At 36.2% G+C, this 18,767-nt stretch overlaps 1 protein-coding gene and 1 long non-coding RNA gene across 3 annotated transcripts in view; both read right to left on the reverse strand.

Moving 5' to 3' along the window:
* Positions 1–312: 312 nt before the first annotated feature.
* LOC113618439 (uncharacterized) lies at positions 313–6,200 on the reverse strand. Its single transcript, XR_003432016.1, has 3 exons — positions 3,466–6,200; positions 3,134–3,351; positions 313–407 (listed from the first exon to the last, which is right to left on the reverse strand). It is a non-coding gene; the product is annotated as an uncharacterized LOC113618439 (long non-coding RNA).
* Positions 6,201–6,205: 5 nt separating this feature from the next.
* CRPPA (CDP-L-ribitol pyrophosphorylase A) overlaps positions 6,206–18,767 on the reverse strand; it is a 303,329-nt gene continuing 290,767 nt past the window's right edge. For both annotated transcript variants that reach the window (XM_027102579.1, XM_027102578.1), the window contains one exon: positions 6,206–7,416. In XM_027102579.1, coding sequence (XP_026958380.1) covers positions 7,312–7,416 — 105 coding nt within the window. In that variant the 3' untranslated portion in view covers positions 6,206–7,311. The remainder of the gene's footprint in view (positions 7,417–18,767) is intronic.

An 18,767-nucleotide genomic window follows, 5' to 3' on the forward strand; every position in this document is an offset into this window, starting at 1 on the left:
CACAAAGTAGAGTAATTTGCATAATGCATTTCAGCTGTAAAGACTTCTAAAAAATATCCAATTACTTTTATTTTTATTCTATAGTACTTTCATTAGCAACAGAAAACCTGATTTTTTTCCTCAATACACACTAACCTGTTAAAGTCAGATTTTGTGTTTTGTGTTGCACAAATTTAGACGTGAATCTTTTTTTTTTTTGCAGTATGCGGGCCTCTCACTGTTGTGGCCTCTTCTGTTGCGGAGCACAGGCTCTGGACGCGCAGGCTCAGCGGCCATGGCTCACGGGCCCAGCCACTCCGCGGCATGTGGGATCTTCCCGGACCGGGGCACGAACCCGTGTCCCCTGCATCGGCGGGCGGACTCTCAACCACTGCGCCACCAGGTAAGCCCAGACGTGAATCTTTTATCTGGTGGTGTTAATGTATATTTTAATAAAGCCTTAAAATTAAAAAAAAAAAACCTTATATAAAAGTTATTTAAGGACTCATGATAAAACCCTGCACGATTTTTTTTAGGTTACTTTTTTTTTGGAGGGAGGCGCTGTGTTGGGTCTTGGTTTCTGTGCGAGGGCTTTCTCTAGTTGTGGCAAGCGGGGGCCACTCTTCATCGTGGTGCGCGGGCCTCTCACTATCGCGGCCTCTCTTGTTGCGGAGCACAGGCTCCAGACGCGCAGGCTCAGTAGTTGTGGCTCACGGGCCTAGTTGCTCCGTGGCATGTAGGATCTTCCCAGACCAGGGCTCGAACCCATGTCCCCTGCATTAGCAGGCAGATTCTCAACCAGTGTGCCACCAGGGAAGCCCTTAGGTTACTTTTTAAGTCCTGGCAATCCAACATCATCACATGTAGTCATCAGAGTCCTTTTTCAATCTTCACAGAAAATACCATTTGTAATATTTCATTTACCTAATCAATATTTATTGAGAAAGCCAAACTGATCAATGTTATTTCACCAACTGCAAAATTCAGGTTTCAGCTCCGTGTGTTAAAAAAGAGTTCAGATTATTTATCCATTCACCGACTCAATGTCGGGCACATGTTTTGTGCCAGATATTATTCTAGACAGTCACTAGAAGGTATCATATGAAGATTCAAAGTTCTTGCTTTTATATAACTTAAATTCTAATGAAGAGGCAAAACTTAGAGATGTGAGTAGTAAAGGAAATTCTTTTTAAGGAACTAATTATTAGACTGATGAGCAAATTGAAAAAAAAAGAGCTGGTTATTCGAATATTTAAGAGGACAAAACTTCTGACTGAGGAGACACTATATTTGTTTTTGGACACCAATGACAGAATAGGAAAAATCAAAATTGCATAATGAGGTTTTCAATTTACAATAACACCAGGAAAGAGTAAATCACAGCAAAGAAATGTGGAAAGTGTTTGTAAAGGCTATAATTTCCAACACAGGGTTCAGCCCACTCTTTGCTGGTGACTCAAAGTGGGACTTCTCCTTTGAATAATATTATTTGAAGTTTTAAAAAATTTATCTTTTTTGATTGAAGTATTATTGACATACAACATTATATTAGTTTCAGGTGTACAACATAATGATTCAATATTTGTAGACACTGCAAAATGATGCCACCCTATGTCTAGGTACCATCTGTAAATATACAATATTACAAATTCTTTTTCTTGTCGTAATTACTTTCAAGATTTACTCTCTTAGCAACTTTCAAATATGAAGACATTTTTAAAAATCGCAGGTTCTAATATTTCAGATACGAAGAGAAAAAATTCCTGGCTCTGCTCAGGTCAAGCTCATCACACTGACACCGTTCACCCCAAATTTTCCCACTGAGCAAACACTGTGAACATTCATGCTTAGGGAAGTCTCATGACAAGGGAAGACTTCATACTTCCTCCTGCCTGGGCATTTCTCTAGACCTTCCTTTCTCTTGTAAAGACAGTGAATGGATTTCAACTTCTCTTTTCAGGTCTTGTGTTGCTGAGGTGCAAATGTCTGTATGCAACTCTGGTTCATCAAGGAAGTATTTCCTTCTACTTTTTCATCTTCCACTTTTGTTATCCAAATATGCCGATCATTCATTGCCTGAGGAAATCCCAACAACTTTAGAGCTCACAGAGATCACTATCTCTGTGAGTGATAATAACTGTATGTGAGTATCAGTCTTTGTATGTTTTACTGGCACATGCAGATCCAAGGATGTTCTAAAATATGTTTGTGTGTTGGGGGTAGCAATGCACAAAGGAAAGGAAGAGTATAGCAACACTAAAAGGTAATGGGCTTTACCCATTTTCTTTCTCTTGCTATTAACGAAAATAAAATTGAGATTCCCATCTTTGAGAGTCATTCTTTAAGGGATCTTAAAATAGTATGTTTTACAGACTTAGAGAACGAACTTATGGTTACCAGGGAGGAAGGATGGGGGAGGGACATATTGGGAGTTCGGAATTGATGTGTACACACTACTATATTTAAAATAAAATGCTGTTCCATGGGGAAAAAAATAGTATGTTTTATAATATTATAAAGAATCATGCTTAGGAATATAAGCTCCAAAGTTAGATAACCAAATTTGAATCACATTTTGCCCACTTGGTGCTCGAATGACTCTGTTACTCAAAGTTATTCAAAAGGTATGTGCCTTAGTTTCTTCATCTTTTAAATGGAGACTGGTATACTACCTAGTACATGAAGTTATTATGGAAAAAAAAGTTATGTACATGCAAAAGTACTAAGAACAGTTTCTGGAACACAGTAATCATTCAACAAATGTTAGCTATTTCTACTATCTATTATTTTAGTAGCCCGTATTTTAACTCAATGTCATTTCAGGCCCAAAAAAGTTTAACTTCTTTTGAAAACTTTTCTATAACATTCAGGTCTATTTTCCTCCTTCAGTAACTACTAACTAGGGAAGGAGGCATCCAGAGAACCTTCTAATACTTTGGGATCATTGCCCTAACCAACAGTTCTCCTGGTAAATGTTCTGCTTTAGCAAAATGTGTGTCTCCAGATATATCCTAGACTTGTGAGAGCAAATGTACCACACACTGCCACAGATCTTCTTTCCTTGCTTACCAACTGGTGTTCGATAAAATGATTCAAAATTCAGTACTAGCAAAAAAAAAAAAAAAAAAAGCCAATGAGCATTTATTGAGCTCACCTGTCTGCTGGAGACCCTGTTGATCTCAGCTGGGCTTCTGCATCCATTTGTTAATTAGCTGGAGGTCAGGTGATCCCGGCTCTCGTTTTCCTTTGGGAGGCAGCAGGCCAGGCGGAGTGTGTACATCATGGTGGTGGCAGAAGTGGGAGAGAGCAAGCAGCAACATGCAGGGTCTCTTAAGCCTAGTCTCAGCGGTGCACTGCCACTTGTGACTCACTCTGTTGGTCAAAGCAGGTCACAGGATGAATCCCAAAGTCATGAAGTGGACATATATTCCTCATATGGAAACTAAATGGAGGGAAAGAATATTGCTAAACAGTCATTCAACCCACCACACCCATGCAGACATTATTAAGCGGTCACAATATTCTTTTCCACTGTGCCTAAGTATAGCTTTTATATCCTTAGCTGCCACAGTAATTGCTGGTAAACCTGCTAAATATGAGGGAAAGAGAAAAAATCTGGCTGAGACTTCTGGTTTTGCAAATTTTTAATATATTTTACAGAATAATATATCTGAATCTCAAATTCTATTTTCCTCTAATGTAAAAGATGACACTTATATTTTGAGAATGTTCTATTCAGTTATTCAGTTGAGACTGAGTCAGTTTGAAAAATATGTACATATACACTAAATATCAATGAAAATTGTCATTAGATTTTAAAATATCAATAAGTTAGTTATCAATTACCTACATTTTGTTGTGTAAAGAGAACATTTAAAATATTTAATGGTAGTTTCTTACTTTTCATTGAAAAAGATCCATACCTTTTCACAGTTTTGAAACTAAAACCATACAAGAACATCTATTAATGTTACAATGCCAAACACCAGCTACACAGCCACTTCTTGTCCACGTATTTTAAACCATATTAATAAACCCTAAAACAATATGTATTTTTCATTTATTCTGTTTATTTTTGAATTAAACTTTTAAAACAATTTCAATCTTTCTTATCTCAAATGGCTTTCTTCACATTTTAATTAAACTATTATCATTTGTTTTCTTGATATAGTTTCAACATTAAAATGAAGTAAAATTTACATATTTAACATAAGAAAATGTAGTACTAAAACTTGATTTTTATAAAATCAATATTGTATTTATATATATATAAAACATAAAATTTGATAGGTATAATTACAGATGACCCTCGAACAACACAGGGATTAAAGCCGTTGACCCTCCCAGCAGTCAAAAATCTGTGCATAATTTATAGTAAGTCTTCTGTATCCATGGTTCCTTCCTAGCTACTGCTGAAAAAAAAACACGTATTGGACCAGTGCAATTCAAACCTGTGCTGTTCAAGGGTCAAATGTACAGTAAACTAGCATAGGAAAAGAGCGTTTTCCTGGTAAACCAATGCAAAATGCTTAAAGTGACCACAATAAGAATGGCTCTCGGTAGAATATAGGGGTCTGAGGTCTTGGTAGAATACAGGGGTCTGATTTTCATCTGTAGATGAGTCTATTTGCAAGAAGTCATCTCTCAAATTGAGCACTCTCATGAAAAAAAAAATACTACCTCTTACCAATATGTCATTAATCAAACTACCGATCGCACTGTGTTAACTTCCTAAAAAGGTTAACTTTAAATTGCATGTAATTAAGTAGCATACATTTAAAAAGAAAACAGCCTTTCCACAAAATCTGCACAGGTAGAAAGCAATTTCAGCAATCCTCAGGCATACTTAGTATAATTTTTAAAGGGATTTTGAAAAGTAAAGTGAAAATGGACAGTTTTCATGAAAGAAATTAAGTTTCCCAAAGTGGAGATGAATATATAACTGTAAAGTTGCCTCTGGATCTCTTAACAAATAAAAAAATCAATTAATTTATCTTTCCTTCCTGGCCAATAATTCTCTTCATTCCCTTTATCCTTAGCTACAATTTCTGTATGTTGGAAAGATGGCTGGAAAGCCAAAAGCTTCAGGACTTTTCTCAGGTCACTGGACTGATCTGTCCCTCCTCGTCCATTCCTCCAACGCTCATTCGGAGCCTCTGGCTCATTTCCGAAGGCCTCTCTGCTGGATATCCTTTGCCTGCAATCATTGTTATAGAGGAAATGAGCTTAAAACTTATTCTCCGTGGTCCTGAGTTTAACATGCGTCTTTGGAGAAGGTAGTGAGGATCCCTGAGCCTCAATTTCCATCTAAATTGTAAAGGATGTGAGATTTCTTTAAATTATTTTCAATGCTGTGAATCACTTTGTAAACTATAAAGAAAAAAATTAAATGCCATAATGATGATGATGATGATGATGATTTCAGACATCATCATCTTAATATTTTATTAACTAAATCTCATAACACTAAATGTTTACAATTGCCTAGGGTAAAGGCATACTAACTGTCCCAAGATAAATTCTTGTCTGGTATAATATTCCCTTCTGTTGAAATCTAAGGTAACTCAGTCAGCACTCAATAGATACAGTGATGCTTGTGCCAGAGACTGCCTAGTTTCCCATCACGTACCTAAAGGCACTGATTTTCTCCTTAAAATCTTCGTAACTTTTCCCCTTTTGCCTTTATGAGCACATTTCAAATTCTTAAAACATTTCCACCTGAAGATGTCAAAACACACACCTATGACCTTTTACAACGTAGCCAACCTGCCTTAATGACAACAGACATTCTAACCAAAATCCACACACTGCCCATATATTTCCACCCTCAAGAATTTTAATTAAATGATTTATTTTATATTTCTTAACATCCCTAGAGAAAGAGAGAAAAAGTGGTGAGCCCAGGAATTGAGATCTAAGCCTACATTCATTCAAACAACACATTTCATTTAGGAGAATGAATTGCAATAATTACTTCATTTCCTCTATATTCTACTCACTATTATTTAAATGTAAAATATAAACACTCCTACTATTATGGATACTTGAGAAATGAAGGCAAAATCACCCAACATGTTAAGAAGAGACTGCACAAGGTAGATATTTTGTAGTCTATCTTTTTTTTTTTTTTTTGCCGTACGCGGGCCTCGCACCGTTGTGGCCTCTCCCGTTGTGGAGCACAGGCTCCGGACGCGCAGGCTCAGCAGCTATGGCTGACGGGCCCAGCCGCTCCGCGGCATGTGGGATCTTCCTGGACCTGGGCACGAACCCATGTCCCCTGCATCGGCAGGCGGACTCTCAACCGCTGCGCCACCAGGGAAGCCCTCATAGTCTATCTTTAACTGAAAACATTTCATGCAATTTTTATAGTTCCCACGTGCAGCCTAAGCCCTGGCATAATCTGATCTATGTGTTTTTATGAAGTGTATACATAGAATAAAAGGCATCTCTAATGACTGGATTGACAAAACTGTAAAATATAAGGTAAGGGAAAAATCATCAATATTTAAGATGTATATACCAGTGGAAATTTGAAAGACTAAGAACTCGATTTTAAAAGGCAGCAGTTATCCGTATCAAAAGAAAATTATTTTATGTGCAATGGACTCTCTTCCTTTTAGAAGACTAACTTAAGATTGACCAAAATAACGTCACTTTCATGAAGCTTTCCAGTCTTCTTTTAAAGTTATTCAGAAAAATCAGAAGCCTTTAAAAATAATGTAAGTCAAAACTGTATTTCATAAACCAAGGAAAACATACAATTTTAAAACATTAGAAAAGCAGGAGATTACATCTCCTTTAGAGATCTAGGGTAATGTGAGGCTAATGGTACAGACACTCAAACCAGAATTTACTGCTATCTCTTCTTTTTTTTTTAAGGTGTGAAAAATTGGAATGCAATTCAAAATAACCCATGGAGAGAGGATAATGTTAGAATTAACAATACTCATTAATCTTATTTATTAGTTTCATTATAGTGTGATTTACTAATTAACAGAGAGATAATAGTTGACATTTCCTAAATTCTCATTCCTTGGAGAATCAGCTGACTCATCATTATTTCTATTTTACCTTTCATGCCTTTGTGAAAAGGCACACATTCTTTATGTGAAGGCTATTATTTTCCACTTATCTGTTCTTTTCCGGTTTAAGCAATTTATATTTGACATGCATAAAAAGTTTTCAAGTTCACCTAAGCATCACATCCTCCAAATTATAAAAGACATAAAATACAACTTAAACATTCTACCATATACAATTCGGAGAGAAGCACAAAAGAGATACTTAGGTAAATGTTTCTAAGAACACAGTAGGTAATTTTCTTCATGTTCTTTATGCTACCAGTAGTTGACCAATGAGTCCGGGATTTCTTTCCTTGATTAAGGCAGCAATAATGGTGGCACCTTGCCTTAAACTTTCCTGTAGCTTCTGTTCATCCTGAAAGAAAAGATAAAACAATAATTATTTTAGAAAGAAAAGGTATCAACACATTAAATTTAATAAGGACCTACTTTTCTTTTTTAAAAAAATTTATTTTTGAAAAACTTTATAAACATAAATACATTGTATAAGTTTAAGGTGTACAATGTGATGATGTGATATACATATATACAGCAAAATTATTACTAAAGTAGGGTTAGTTATCACACCCATCATCTCATATAGTTACTATTTTTTGGAAGGGGGGTGAGAACATTTAAGATCTACTCTCTCAGGAACTTTGAAGTATACAATACAGTACTGTTAACTACAGTTACCATCTGTACATTAAATTCTCAGAACTTACCCATCTTATAAATGGAAGTTTGTATCCTTTGACCAACATCTCCCCATTTCCTCCACTCCTTAGCCCCTGGCAACCACAATCACAGACTCTGTTTCTATGTGTTCAAGGAGACACTTTGCAAGGCTTGCTATTCTTTGGGCTCAGCACTGCATAGAACTCAGACCACAGCCATTGTCCCAAATAAAGGAGAAACGCTTTTATAAGCACTTTCAGTATAGAAAAAATATCTGCTGGAAGTACCAAAAGAAGCAATGACACAATTTCAAAAGCTAATAATATGAAACAAAAGATTATTTTCCCTTAATCCAATATTGAAGACCAACTTTGGCTCTTCACTTAAGTGTGAATATTTCTTTGATGATACAAGCCTTCTCTTCACCTTTTTTTTTTTTTTCCTGAGGGTTCTTCAACAACAGACTTTGTTATAAACTGTGAGTACTGGTGTGGAGGAAGAAAACAAAACAAAAAACCTGCTTGTTTTTGAAGTAAAGATCAGGCAGATTTGTGAAAAGAGTTATTTCACAAGTTGCTAAAATGTGATTTTCCCTTTGAAATCATATTTCCCTACGAAATTCTGTTTTTTCTAATTATTTAGGCTTCTTGAAGGTATGAGGGGATGATAATATGAAGGGAAAATGAAATAGGAAACAGAGTTAATATGTTAAATCCTTGGGTTATGAATTCTGATAGGCTCAAAAAGAGGGATCTGGTAACCAATTTCTACACTTTGGCATCGTCCGTAATGCCTTATCCCAACATTCAGTACATCACTGGGACCCATTGTTTCTACCTCCTTAACGTTTCTTGAATCCATATACTCCACTCAAACTGCCACTGCCAGCATAATACCTCTGGCCCTGAATTACCGAAACAATCTCATAGTCTCTCTGAAGTCTGTCCTCTTCTATCCTATTTCCCACACAGCAATGAAAATACTGATTTTAAATAATAAAAATCTGATCACATCATTATCCCGCATAGAATCTTTTGAAGGCTATCTTTAAACTTCAGGATCAAGTATTAACCCTTTACCTGGAAGGTCTTTTATCCTTCCAGCCTCTTACCATTCGCTTAAAATCACTCAGTTCTCCAAGCCATGTAGAACTGTTTAAGATTGCCCAATCTGGGCTTCCCTGGTGGCGCAGTGGTTGAGAGTCCGCCTGCCGATGCAGGGGACACGGGTTCGTGCCCCAGTCTGGGAGGATCCCATATGCCGTGGAGCGGCTGGGCCCGTGAGCCATGGCTGCTGAGCCTGCACGTCCGGAGCCTGTGCTCCGCGACGGGAGAGGCCACAGCAGTGAGAGGCCCCCGTACTGCCCAAATTCTTATAGTCTTTTTAGCTGGCCATCTATTCCACCAGATGATCAGTTTCTTGATGTAGACAATATTTTACCTTTGAATATAAAAAACTTAGTTCAATGCCTAACACATGGTTGCCCTCCATACATTATAACAAATTCAAAGCAAAGGAGGGTTGACAATGATAGACATATGTTCACCCTTTCAGTCTGACTCATTTGTTAACAATGACCACTATTTGCTTACTTTGTTTACTCCTATTTACATATTTAGCCAGAAGTCTGGCAACAGTACAAAGAAGAATATTATCTTATCAAAGCTTTCCCACTACCACCACGCCTCCACTAGCCCAGGCTTGGGTTTCTCATCTATGACGATGGTAGTAAGAGATCACCTCTGCTTAAACTATTCTTTCCCGTCAGTTTCCCTGATTGTGTTCTAAGAGGTGGAACTGGGGAAGATGCACAGGGGCTGTATGGTGGCTACTTTGCCTCTCGTGAGTGAGTTTTAATGACATTTCAATAATGGATTTCAAATGCTGTACCGGTTTCCAGAATATCAAATCACATTAACAAATCATTTAAAAGCCAAATATGTTTGAGCTTAAAATGTGATTCACTTATATAGGAGCAGATATCATTCATGACACACCACTTATAAATACAGAAATAGTATTCTAAAACTGAATAAAACACAAACCAACTATAGGTATGTATTTGTCACTCAATAATTAATTAATTACAATGTTGCAGGGTATGATACACATCTACTCCCAAGTCTCATTAAAATGAGATATACAACAGATGATGATAATTAAGGTTTCCCATTCAAAAATAAACAGGAAAAGGCTATCTGTATAGCCTCTTTGAAACCAGTTTACACTTATAATGAAAGCAGCATGGTAACAAAGAAATGAAGGGGGAAAACCTGTTTAAGATCCTAGGGCTAGAAAAATCACTTTTCTCTATCTTGGAATAAATCTTCCATGCTCATTTTGATTACTCCACAACTTACATATCTTTAGCTACTAACAAATTTAAGTAAGATTGTTCTTTTAAAGATTACTTTGGCAATTTTTTATAGGCATCATTTGGAAAGACTCAAATTCAGTGAGAAGAACCTATGTTATTCCACTAAATATTTGTTTTCCCTCTCTGCCTGACCTCAATCATTCCATCTTTGAAAAATACGGAATTTTAAGAGCTGATTTAAACAAGATGGTGAGACATACATATACTAAGAAAATTCTAGTATGTACAAAAATTAGATAGACAAATAATTTATGGATTTCAAACTCATTTCAAAATTCCATACCTCTATAAAAGTATTGATAACGTAAGTAAAAATGCAAGGAAATAAATCTTTAAAAAGCATTTCCTGAAAGTGGATTTGCAAAATAGTGTTTTCAATCCTTGATGGAGATAGGGAGTGGAGGGGCATTCCAGGTGGTTGTTTTATTATCAATCATCCATATTTATGCATATGTATATGCATATATTCCTTTGTGTGCTCCAAATATTATATAGTAAAAATGTTTAGTGTTAAAACTACGTGAGCAAGGTCAACATGAACACTGAAAAATCATGTTGATGGTATGCACTCTTGATATGCTATCATGAAATGGTATTTACCTCTGTGGTCTCCCTCCTCAAAACCCATAACGCCAGTCTAATCATGAGAAAAAACATCAGACAAACTCCAATAGAGGGACATACTACAATATATCTGACCAGCACTCCTCAAAATTATCAAGTTCTTAAAAAACAAGGTTAGTCTGAGAAGCTGTCACAGCCAACTGTGGAGACATGACAGTTGTCTCCTAAGGAGACATGACAACTAAAGGTAATGTGGTATCCTGGGATAAAAAAAAAATTTTGGTAAAACCAAGGCAATCTGCATAAACTATGGCTTAGTTGTTAATAATAGGGGAAACTGCACAAAGGGCACAAGGGAACTCTGTACTATCCTCTCAATTCTTCTGTGAATCTAAAACACAAAGTGTATTATTTTTCAAGAAAAGATGTGTTTAATCAGGCTCTAGAGTCAGATTGCTGGTATTCAAATATTGGCCTTCACAACTGTCAGATATCTTTGAGCAAATTATCAAAGTTTTATAGTTCTGCGTTTTTCATCTAAAACTGGGGTAACAATATTATCTACTTTACAGATTTTTCTGTAGGGACTAAACCAGGTAAGACATGTAAATCACAGATACCTAACAAATATTCTATAATAACAGCTGTTAGAATTATTATTTTTACGGAGGGTACTGTTTCAGCCACAACAGAGTAGCTGATAACACCTACTCACCATACATAACCATTAAATCTGGTAAACTCTATGTAAAAATGTTGTTTGCGGATCTAAGACAGTAACCAATGCATATCTACAGTCCTTGAAAGCAGAGACCATTCATCTCAGATGTCTTGTTGAGAGAATATTTCGAAACTATAAAGAAGAGAAATAGAGTCCAAGTGAATGATGGTCTCTCCGGATATAAAAGACAGATTACAATTTAAAGTTGACAAAGTGGCTCAGATTGCGCGAAAAACATCCCTGCGATGGGAGAGGTGCAAAGAAGTCCTAAAATTCTGCTGAAAATTCCCCTTATGTGGCCAATTCCTAATCGGCACTTGCACAGGTAGACTCCATGGGGCCTAGCAGAGAATAATTTCTGGGAAGCTGGAGCAATGAGCAGAGATTTCAGAAGCTGCACTGCACTTAGAAGATTAGATGTGAGGTAGGCTAGAACAAGGAGACCTTGGTGAAGACCATGCCTATAACCTAGGAATAAAGACAAAACTGAACTAGAACTGCCCTAACAAAGCTTTACAATCTCCAGAAGAGCAAGTTGATTTCCCAGTAACACACATGCTTGCCAGAACAAATTTTAATATTCTTTGGAGGAAGCTAAAATAAACTAGAGCTTTTATAATGCTTTGTAAGTAACAGATGGCATACAATAAAATATTACTTGACAAGAACACAAAGCAGCAAAAATAAATAAATAAATAAATAAATAAATAAGTAGACTACCCATAAACAAGAGCAAAAGAAAATCAATTTAAACAGACCCAGAAATGATCTATATATTGGAATTACCCTGCAAGGATTTCAAAGTAACTAAGATTAATATATTTAAAAAATAGAGGAAGAGAAGGAAACGTTGATGAAAACTGGAAAATTTTAACATAGAACTGGAATCTCAAATAAAAAAACAATTTTAAGGCTTCCCTGGTGGCGCAGTGGTTGAGAGTCCGCCTGCCGATGCAGGGAACATGGGTTCGCGCCCCGGTCCGGGAAGATCCCACATACCGCGGAGTGGCTGGGCCCGTGAGCCATGGCCGCTGAGCCTGCGCGTCCGGAGCCTGTGCTCCGCGACGGGAGAGGCCACGACAGTGAGAGGCCCGCGTACCACAAAAAAAAAAAAAAAAAAATTTTTTTACAATTTTACAATATAGTACTTGAAGTTAAGAATTAATTGATTTAATATGAGATGGGAAGAGCCAGAGACAATACCAGTGACCCTGAAATGAAGTAAAAAAATATCCAAACTGAAGCAAGAGAGAAAAATGGTGAATTACTACCATAATCATCTCATACCTTGTAATCACATTACTATTCCATTTCCCTATTCCTCATCAACTGACACACCCTACCACCATCACCAAGAAACCTGCTTCGAACATTCAGAAAACTACATATGGGTTATGTCAGCAGCTATGTCATCTGGGAATATTTACTCCATGAAACAAACAAAAAATTTGAAAAATGTTAACCCCATCCCTAGAAAACCAATGTGATGTAATGTACAAATATATGTACAGGACTAGACTGTAGGTAATATTGCTACAGCTGCACGTGAGAGAACAAGGGAATTCAGAGCATGGTAAGATCACATGAGACAGGAATTATCCTCAGGGAGACAGAACCAAATGATGAGAGAAAGGGGAAGAAAATACTGTAGAGTCCAGGATGAACAAGAAATATTTTGGGACAAGAAATGGCTGATCCTTAGAGGGACATATCAATGTGATAAAGCTATTGTAAGAAGAGTGGGTACCCAAATTTTCACAATAAAAAATTAAGAAAAAGCACCCAAATTAAATTTATCAGCAGTTTACTTACTATCTGTAACTCCAGCAACATCCATGGCTAGGCTTCAGACAGTAATTACTTGTTATCTTATTGTTCTGTTCACTTGAGAACAATGTCAAATTTTTGAAAAACAATAAAAATTGCACTCTATCTTCTCATAAAAAAAATATAACTTCTAGCTTTAAAATACAACATTCACTCTTTTTCTTGGTTACAGCTGTATTATAAACTAGAAACTGGTCCTAAAGGTAAAAAAAAAAAGGATGTAGTAATCAGGTTTCTTAAATTACTGGGAAGGAAAATATCAAAATGTTAACAAGAGTTATTTTTGGGTGACAGATTTATGGCTATTTTTATTTCACCTTTATGTTTTGCTATATTTTCAAAATTTTCATAATAAACACACTTTATTCTAATAAGAAAAGTAAGTTATTTTAAAACTTAGTTTCAAGACTTTAAATTCAGGGAGTAAATTTGATTTGTTATCTCATAAAATCAGTACTTCATAATTGTCTAGATTTCCAGAGAATACCTATCCTCACCAAAAACTTCAAAATCTGTACAAAGAAAACATTTTTGTTTGAATATTGCAATTTTCAATAAAAGATTTCCAAAAGAATCATATTAATAATTCACAAAGTTATAGCTTTTTGCTGATTTAGAGGTTAAGAAAGATATCATGGAAGTTAAGCTAAAAGTAACAACAAAAAATGTGTACTTAATTTTATTTAGCAGGTTAACAGTTGCTCATTGAGATTTTGAAGGGTTGCTTTTTTTTTTTTTTGGCGGTACGCGGGCCTCTCAATGTTGTGGCCTCTCCCGTTGCGGAGCACAGGCTCCGGACGCGCAGGCTCAGCGGCCATGGCTCACGGGCCCAGCCGCTCCGTGGCATGTGGGATCTTCCCGGACCGGGGCACGAACCTGTGTCCCCTGCATCGGCAGGTGGACTCTCAACCACTGCGCCACCAGGGAAGCCCTGAAGGGTTTCTTACAGTTGGATTTTTTTAAATATCAGGAAGAATATTAAAAAAAAAATCAATATAAAATTGCTATTTAAATTTTTTATATCCTTGAACTGAATTATTTAGGATTAGAATTCACCATGGGTTTTAAACTTATCATATTTAGCTATTTCTCTATCACTTTGTAATTTCAAGATTAGGATGAAATATGCTATGCTTAGATCGGGGTTTCCCTGGTGACGCAGTGGTTAAGAATTTGCCTGCCAATGCAGGGGACACGGGTTCCATCCCTGGTCCGGGAAGATCCCACAGGCCACGGAGCAATGAAGCCGGTGCGCCACAACTACTGAGCCTGTGAGCCACAACTACTGAAGCCCGTGTGCCTAGAGCCCGTGCTATGCAACAGGAGAAGCCACCGCAATGAGAAGCCCGTGCACGGCAAAGAAGAGTAGCTCCCGCGCAGCAAGGAAGACCCAACACAGCCAATAAATAAATAAATTAATTAAAAAAAAAAAAAAAAGATGCACAAAAGTTCTATTACCATTATCTTTTAAAAACATAATTTTAAAATTACTCTAGAGTAATTAAGTCTTGTCAATGGAATCCTGTACTTTAGGTTTTTTGTATGAGATATATATATATATATATATATGTATATGTATATATATAATTATTATTATTTTTTTTTTTGGTTGATGGTAGGTTTCTTTCCCGTGGTTCTATCTATCATCTTCCATAGAGTAGTGAAGTCTCGATGCAAAAATTCTCATGGGACCTCTAAGCCTTTGGCAAGCTCTTTGGAAATCAGGGAAAATGGATTTCTTTACTTTCACAGAAGACTGGGAATGAAATGACACCTCCATTATTCATAGCAGCTTTTTTCCCTGCTCCCCACCATCAACCTCACAATTTGAACAAGTAACGCCTGCAGTTTCAGAAGTAAATGACGAAGAAGTAGCACCTTGCAAGTGTACAAGTGGTCAATTTTCTGTAATGTCATATCCTCAGAATTCCTTACTGATCCACTGTCGCTTTCAGTTTTCTCAAAGGACAACTTTTGGCAAAAACCCAGTTTTGGCAAAACTTGAAGAACTTTTTAAAAGGTATATTTCAAAACATTAAACCCTATCATTGTACTACACAGATATCAGTACTTGAATTAAAGAGGTATAAACAAATTTATGGTATGCTGTTAGAATCAAATTTATGTGGAGTTTGTAGGATCTTGTCTCAAAGAATGGCAGGAAAAGCTATGACATCACTGTTCTCCAAATCTTTATAGACAACCTAAACGGAAATCTTTTGAGATTTTCATCTTCCACACACATCATTCCTAAAGAACACAATGTACTCTCTTAAAAGAAACTCTATAAATTTAAAATATATGTATAAATGTATTATTTAGGCTTTAGATGTCTCAAGAGACTACACAGATCTTTTGGAAGGGTAAACATTACATTGTCTCAGCAAATTCCATACAGAAAGCCTAATTCAAGTTCCATGAATTACAAAACTGTCCTGAAATTCAATTTCCTTATATTTTGGTATTAATATCTTTCTGCCACCCATCCTTGTTTTGGTGGACTCATGCAAAAATTATCTAAATGCCACAAAATTTCAATCACTCTAAACAAATAAAACCTGTATCTATATATGGCCATATATCTATCCATCCATAACACATACAATATACAAAAATCCTAAGCTGTATACTTTAGAAACATTTTAAGTCTTGTTACATTTGTAAGGTAATTAATATCGTATCAAAATAATTAGAGGCTAAATTTCCTTTCTGTATACATTTTGCTGATATGGAAGCAAAAAAAAATCTAATGGTAACACACTGTCCCCTAGTGGAGATGAAAAAAAAAGTTCGTTATTTGTAAATTTCCAAAACTGCAGGAAAAAAGCAGTCACTTACTAATAGTTTGCGAAAAACAAGAGTCCTCTCCAAATGAAAAGTATTTGCCTCTTGATCATTTGAGCGAAACAAATGTCTCCTGAAAACCTCGACAACAAAATGCTAGTTAAAATACACTTGACTTTACTTACTAACGGAAGTACCACACAGCACTTTTCGTCTCCTTTATTCTCCATGCCTAGCACAAGGTCTTGCACGTACTGAAGGTTCTCAGTAAATATTTGTGAAACAAGATAATTAAGAAGAAAGAATTGGTCAAGAAACCCTGAGGGGGCAGCACTGTCACTCTGCTGAATAAGAACAGAGACTAAAGATTAGGAGAGACCCAAACTATGCAGCTCTCAGAGCCAGAGTGCAGTGGGGTAAAACCTGGGCAGCCAAAAGCACCAGACAACTGGCTTGAGAACGCGCATGTCATTATCGTGTCAGTTATTTCTAGATCTGGGACTTGTCACACTGTCATACTTTATTTTCTTACATCATTCATAATATCAATTCTCCCACTTAATAAAGTTGAAAAATCTGTCTCATACACAATGTCTCTTTTAATTAGCAAAACTGTTTTGATCCTATACAACTTATCCAACAGTTACCAAGTCCTGTTAGTTTTCTACTGTGACATTCCTCACCAGCTACACTCTGACCACTCTCAGTCTACATCCTTACCATCCTGTACCTAGATTCCTCAAGGATGTCTTAACTGGCTACTTCTCTCTGCCCATGGCTACTGTTCTAATCTCACTAGAACAACCATTTTCACTGTGTCAAACCCACATTACTTGCAGCACAAACTTCATCTTAGCATTCAGGACTATGCACAGTCAACCTAATCAATCCTTCTGGCCAGTTTCCACTCCTTTACTATACAGAATCCACTTCTGTGGCCATACTGATATAATCACTGTTTTCTCTTCTCCAGTAAAATGGTTTCCCAATAATTGTCTTTCTAATTCACATCAATTTTCAAATACCTGGCTGTGATGACTTCCTCTTATGAAATCATTTACTTTAGTACACATCAGTAATTTGCATTATCAGAGTTTGCCTCACAATCTCTTACAGTCTTGCTAGGTTTGCATACGTATAGATCCTATTTTCTTAGCTAAATTGTAGACAGTAAAAGGCAACTCTCCCAAATTAAATTCTAAAATCAAATAAAGTACTATACCTATAGTAGGTACTCAGTAAACTAACCAGATTAATCTGCTAGTTACTTCTATAAAAATCTGGCTTTATATATAACTATTAAGACAGCTTTGAAGCATCGATGTTTTTAGATAAAGGATATATCATTATAGAAATAACCCCCTAAAAACAAAAATAAGAGAAAAACTTGTATCTATACTTGGAAACTGAAAAGGTGTGAAAAACTAGAAATTTGTGCTACATGATTCCTCTCCTATGAAAGAAAGCCTGGTCTCAGAGATAAGTGTAGGGACACTGATAAATTTACACTAATATACCCAAGTCAGAAGGATAAAGGCAGACAATGAGGCAGGCATTCTCTTATTTGAGGTGGTTGCATAAGCAGAAAATCTGTATACCAGGTGTTGGTAGGCAATGACTCCTGTTTCCACAATGGGTGAGAAAAGATAGGGTGGACAGAAAGATTATTCAGAAGAGTATCTTCTTGAGTGGATGGCCCAGGCGTTAGTAGAAAAATGTACCAATAATTTCTCTTAGAGCATAAAGATTGGTTGAATTTTTCCCATAAACTTACAAACTTAAATCAAGGAAAGATAACTAAAGTAGGCCAAATTCAAACATAACTTCTTGGTAGCAGCATGTGTGTGTGTGGAAAGGGGGGAATTACTATTGAAATAGTTTTGAGCAGTTAAAAAAGAAAAAGATGTCTGGTTAATGACCGTTAGACTCTTAAATATTGGTTAGATCGGTAAATAGTTAGTATCCAAAGCTTTCATCTCACATTTCCACAGAAAAATATTTACCATTGTATTAAAAAGTCTATTTCCTTCCAAGAAGAAGACTTTCAATTGCAACTTACAAGAAGAGTTCTATCCTGACCAGAATGGTGCCAATTTTTAAGTGTCTTAACTAGCAGAAAATTAGCCTGACAAAGCTCCCTCCCACAATGAAGAGCAGAGTTCTTTTTCATGGAGAAGGACACATGGTAGAAGATTACCTATAGGGTTTCTTCCTAATAAGAAGGTAGATAAAAATCAGCAGATATGTGAAACAATTTTCTAGGTGGAAAGAACCTTCTGGAATCATTAGAATTAACTATATTTCTCTGAAATGATGTTGCTAAGTGAAAACAAGATTCAAGAAGATACTTTGAACATAGAAGTGGGAACAAAGTAGGAATAATTTTATGTCTCTAGAGATTCATGTAGATATTAGGTAAATGTATTTTAATTAAATATCTCATTGGAAGTGGTATACAACCTACCTATTCTATATAAATTTGACTTAGATAAATGGAAGACAGACTTGAAAATCTCTAGAACTCAGAAGAATAAAAGACTTAAAATAATGAGAAGAGAGTCAAGACATTAATTAAAGAACCAAACTGTATAAGGGAAACTTGGGGAGAAAACACAGATAATACAGAAGTCATTATAAATATGTAGAAGAAAATTCCCTGAGTTGAAGAAAGACCAGTGTCTGCAGAGACACAGGTATCATTTAGACCCTTGCAAAATTAGTGAAACCCCCCCCCCAAAAGAAGCCATATTCTGATGATACTTTCAAATTTAAAGAT

The sequence above is a fragment of the Aethalodelphis obliquidens genome, unplaced genomic scaffold (assembly GCF_003676395.1).
Source record: "Aethalodelphis obliquidens isolate GAN/ISIS:26980383/991018 unplaced genomic scaffold, ASM367639v1 scaffold5, whole genome shotgun sequence".
Lineage (NCBI taxonomy): Eukaryota > Metazoa > Chordata > Mammalia > Artiodactyla > Delphinidae > Aethalodelphis > Aethalodelphis obliquidens.